The sequence below is a fragment of the Apis dorsata genome, unplaced genomic scaffold (genome assembly GCF_000469605.1).
Source record: "Apis dorsata unplaced genomic scaffold, Apis dorsata 1.3 scaffold_191, whole genome shotgun sequence".
NCBI classification, from domain to species: Eukaryota; Metazoa; Arthropoda; class Insecta; order Hymenoptera; family Apidae; genus Apis; species Apis dorsata.
Window position 1 is genome coordinate 83,288 of NW_006263476.1, and position 5,141 is coordinate 88,428.

At 27.4% G+C, this 5,141-nt stretch overlaps 1 protein-coding gene across 2 annotated transcripts; it reads right to left on the reverse strand.

Annotated features, from left to right (window-relative positions):
• Nucleotides 1-387: 387 nt before the first annotated feature.
• Nucleotides 388-4,206, reverse strand: LOC102673106 (protein TRC8 homolog). Of its 2 annotated transcripts, XM_006614571.2 has the most exons (4): nucleotides 3,631-4,206; nucleotides 3,135-3,522; nucleotides 2,319-2,689; nucleotides 589-1,923 (listed from the first exon to the last, which is right to left on the reverse strand). In XM_006614571.2, exons 2-4 carry the CDS (start codon nucleotides 3,412-3,414, stop codon nucleotides 589-591), a joined length of 1,986 nt encoding a protein of 661 aa, XP_006614634.1. In that variant the 5' UTR covers nucleotides 3,415-3,522; nucleotides 3,631-4,206. The 2 variants fall into 2 exon arrangements, with proteins under 2 accessions (XP_031365743.1, XP_006614634.1); XM_031509883.1 differs by lacking the exon at nucleotides 3,631-4,206 and having other exon boundaries at nucleotides 388-1,923; nucleotides 3,135-3,414.
• Nucleotides 4,207-5,141: the final 935 nt, after the last annotated feature.

A 5,141-nucleotide genomic window follows, 5' to 3' on the forward strand; every position in this document is an offset into this window, starting at 1 on the left:
ATGATCATATTATTATCATCATCTCTCACATTATCACCTTTCATTTGACGATGAAAGCTCAAAGTAAATTCGCATATTCAATAAAATACACGATAATTCGGTTGGTCGTATCCAGGGACGTTTATTCTGTAATGCGATACGAGCGATACGAACTTTTCAATTTAAATCAATGGAATATATTGATTTATAGAGTAGTAGAAGATTATAAAATGGAAGAATAAGCAGAATGAGTGCACGGAAGCTTGAGCGTTGCTTATGTTCGAGAAAGTATAAAAGCAAATCACATGTATATAATTTTTGATTCTAACCAGTAGGTATCATAAGAGAAATATTCTTATAAGCTAAATTTAAATGGTAACGGAGTTTTTCTCATGGTGGAATTCCTTATTGTTTTTTTTTTTTTTTTTTAACAGACTTCAACATTATCGAGAAACGTTTAAAGTAAATCGTATCAAATTACTGAAATTTGAGCGACTTACAGGAAACGAAACTTTTTTTTTTTTAGGCAAGATATTCGGAGATCGATATTTTATGACTTTAAATTTTCGACTCTTAACAGTTTATCATTTATTAAAATTATTCGTCTTTTCACCTATCTTCGTTCACTCCGGGAACATTGTCTTCAGCATCTGCCACTACCCGTTGTTCGGTGGGGATAATCTCGTTGCTTTTGTTTTGCGAATTCTCAACTTTATACAATACATCGTGGCAAAGTGGACAACGATCTTGAACGTACAACCATTTTCGCAAACAGACGCTATGAAAGTAGTGATTGCAACGCGTGATCTTGGCACTTTGCATCTCTTGATAACAAATAGCGCAAACATCATCCAGCATTCGAAGCTGCTCTGCCTTTGCTTCGGGCAGAGAATTGATTTTGTTAACGGCTGATCGACGTTTCATGAACACGCTCCAACCGGCTTTTGCTTCGCACCATATATTAAAATAGGCATGGATACATATCATAATGGCTCGAATTGCTCCACCAGATTCGAACACTAACATCCAAAATCCGTTGAAGAAGAGAATAATACCAAATGTAAATTCGACCGTATTACCGAAAGATCGTATTATATATACGCAATCATCAAGTTGTTCCCAAAATACGCTACGATAAGCATCGATCAGAAACAAAGAGTAGATAGCGAGCGAAACTAGCACTTTTACAATTACTTCGATACTAAACACCGATACCGCAAGTAACCACGTGTTTACAGTATAATGGGACCAAAGATATACTAAGAGTGACACTGGAAATAGTATCAAAAATACGCAAACTGCCAAAGCACGAATATGTCGATGAAGTGCTGGATTATGCGAAGCGCTGAGCGACATCAAAAGTGGATTTACGATATTGTGGACAAAATGTAGAACAGCCGTAAACAATAAACAAAAATTACGACACAATCTGACCAAACGTTTCTCTCTATCCAAACTTGTTAATCCAGTTTGCAAGGCCAGCACATAAAATAAAATTGCGGACACAGTACCGATACTCTTCTCGTCTTCGTCTTCCGTGAGCAACACCCATTGAAAGAAACATCCGATATAATCGCAAATAAATGAAATTATACTTGTCATTCCCAAGACGGCCGTCAATGTTTCGCAACCATTGACTAATAAACTTCTAATCATTACGTAATAGGTAAACGTCTCTTCACCGTAATGATTTCCAAGGATCTGAAACACTTGTCCTCCAACTCTTAGCATCCAAAACATACGTAATACACACGGAACGTTCAATCGGATCCATTCGGTTTCGGCAAGTGCGGATAAACCGTAATTGCTTATGAAGTTACGTGCATGTTGATAACCCATATAAATCGTGTTTAACATAGTAATTCCATTGTACCAAATAACAAATTTACATACAGCTAATGGAAGAAGAGCTGCGAATACTGGCACATGATAGAGAACTTGCGTCTGAAAAGTTATGAATATTTAATAATATGTACATAAATGTAGAAATGACTTATATTTTATACGTGATATTTGAAAATATGAGAAACATTATATAATGTACATGTATATAAATCAAAGTATTCTATATACAAATATGTAAATAAAAATCTATTTTTCAACATGCAATTGTTTTTAATTGAACTACGTCGAAACATATTAGCAATTTAAATCGATTTAAATTAAATTGAAAATAAAGTTCTCGAAAGATCGCTTCATTATTTAAATCTTTTTCTTTCTTTTCTTATTGTTCATAACATTCAATAGAGATGTTATAAAACGTATAATTAAAATTCGTGATAAAGTAGTTTTGAAAATATATTTATCTAATATATATGAAGTTCAATTTCATAACTTACCGGCAATGGACAAATGCCCAAGATCGGCGGTGCCATAAAACTTAATACAAGAAGTTTTTGCAGAATCGGATGTCTTGGTGCAAGATGAATATAACAAAAAATGCTAGCTAATAAGCATTGTAGTACATAATTCTGAATTATTAAGAAACCTGGTCCTTCGTCTAAGATATATTTTAAATCAAGAGTCAAAATATCATCAAGTATGCTAGTTGTGTATTCACGTTGTGTGCTCACATATGTAATAATAGCTTTCATTGTACTAATATTTGACCAATAGGATATAAATATTGTCCCTACTGATATTAAGTATACATATACAATTATTAGATGTTTTGTCCATAACATAAATATGCATATTGCAGCTATATATCCTGAAAAATAAATATTTAACAATGAATCATTGATTTTTATTTTAATTTTAACTGTAACATTTCTATTTTTATATTTTTTGTTTTTTACATTTAAAATTATAAAAGAAAAAAGAATAAAATAATTTTTAATTTTTTATATTAATTCTTTATGATTTATAAATTAATGGTTTATATATACTTTAAGAATGCTGCATATTATAAAGTTTGCTTCTTTTTAAAATATACTAATCTATTGAAATCAACTTTATAACTTTGAATATAAAATTTCTATAATAAATTTTATTATTTTGAATCTAATTATATTATAAACAATATGTTTTATTTTTCATTAAGTTTAAAATAAAAATTTATCTCATTCTCTAATAAAATAAAATTACTAAATATCTTTGCTTAGACAATAAAATATATTATATTCAAGAATCTCTAAATGTATATAATATCTTACCCAAACAGCAGCATAAAAACTTCAATGCCATTATAAAATGCATTTTATAAGCAAAATATTCAAAGTCAAATGGTTGTAACAATGAAGTAGGTATTATTGAATTTACAATGCTGTCTGAAACTCTTGATATCTTAAAACCACGTTCTGTGCTATAAAGCACTACATTGTCATTGGATAATCCAAGTCCAATTCTAAGTAATTCATCTATGATAAATAAAGGTGGAACTCTAATCATAACATCCGCAAAAGTAAGTAGTTTTTCACGCATTGATGTATCCATTATTTTTTAAATTTTTTTCTTTTGTAATAGATTTTAAAGATAATATTTTATCCTTAAAAATTAATGATTGAATTTTTCCAAAGCAATTTAATTCAATTTGTTTAATACCTAAATATAAAAAATGTATGTTAAATTTATAGTGTAAATTAAAGTATAAGTTAAAATTAATTTTCTATGTTTAAAAAATTATTAATGTTAAATTATATACAAACTTACCTTTGAAATTATAAAATTCACAGGTATCATATTCTCGAAATACGAGTTTAATTAATAATTGGAATAATTTTTGTTATTGAAAAGCGACTAAGTCAAAACATTCTAAGAATTGTGAACTGTAATTTGTTTATAATTAACAAAGGGAAGTAACGAAAAAATGATTTAGATAACGATTTAGATAAAAGGATATTGCAGAAATCCAGAAGTATATAGCAATAAAAGTTTGTCGATTATTCTTCCCTAGTTGCTGTTTACAATGTGAACTGAATCGTTTGTAGATATTATTAATAGGATTTTATCATAGTGCGAGAATATTGCAACAACAGGCAGAATACGTAAATTTTTAGCCTTCGAATTTCTGTCAAAGGTCTTTCCTTTCTATTCACTTCTACTTATAATTCTTAATATCTATTATTCATATACGATGACAATAATAAAAACACTTGATTGAAGCGAGATTTAGATTAAACTACGTTTTTAAAATACGCGTAATTTTCTCTAACGTAAAACACTGTTACGTATACTTTAGAGGTTAAAGGGAAACATGCACGGAGAATTTGAACGATTTGATCAGATGGCGTTACATTACTTTAACTTTATATCTATACACTAGTATATATATATATGTATGTATGTATATATATATATATGTACATCATATTTGATGTAGTCTTATAATTTATAACAAATTTTAATAATATATTATATATAATTATATCTATCAAATTAAAAACAAAAAATATTGTTGTATTATCAATATTACTGCATTATATTATTAATTATTAAAATCATTTGAAAATAAATTTATAAATAAAAATAAGATAAAAAAGATAAAATGTTGTAAATGTAGAATAGAATATTCATAAAATTATGATTTTAAATTGATTACTAGACATAATATATACTATATCATTCACTATTAAATAGGAAATATAGTATCAATAGAAATAATGTAACGATACATGCAAAATCATTATTTTTCTTCAAATTATGTTCTACCTACCAAATCACATGCTAAATACAAAACGTACATGCAGTAGAAAAAGATATATACATGTTCACAATTATAGATTTAATATTGATAATTTTATTATGCAAATTCATAATTTTATTGTTAATAATATCATCATTTACTCTCTTTATCGTTCGCTCACGAAAATAAAAGAAGATGGTGATTGTAATGATAAGATACTGATAATAAAAAAGGAAGGAATAGGAATGAGGAGATTAAAATCAAATTTCAATTGATTTTGGAAGCATACTATCGATTTTAAATGAAAGCAATGCAAATGCATTTTTAATAACGTTGAATATGTTTTTTTTTTTTGGAGGTACATCTTTTTTTATATATAAAATTCATATTCCCCAAAAGAAGATTCAAATATATATATATATATACATATATATATATTTATATATATATATATATAATAGAAGAAAATTATGAGAAAATATAAAATTGTAAATAATATCTAAAAATTATAATACTATTTGAAAATAAAATTCATTCA

Excerpts from the sequence above, each read along its gene's own strand:
- LOC102673106 (XM_031509883.1), bottom strand. The coding sequence starts at position 3,414 with ATGGATACATCAATGCGTGAAAAACTACTTACTTTTGCGGATGTTATG. Across the intron at positions 2,690-3,134 it reads GTTTTTATGCTGCTGTTTGG|GATATATAGCTGCAATATGC; the intron begins GTAAGATATTAT and ends TTTATTTTTCAG. Across the intron at positions 1,924-2,318 it reads TGGGCATTTGTCCATTGCCG|ACGCAAGTTCTCTATCATGT; the intron begins GTAAGTTATGAA and ends ATAACTTTTCAG.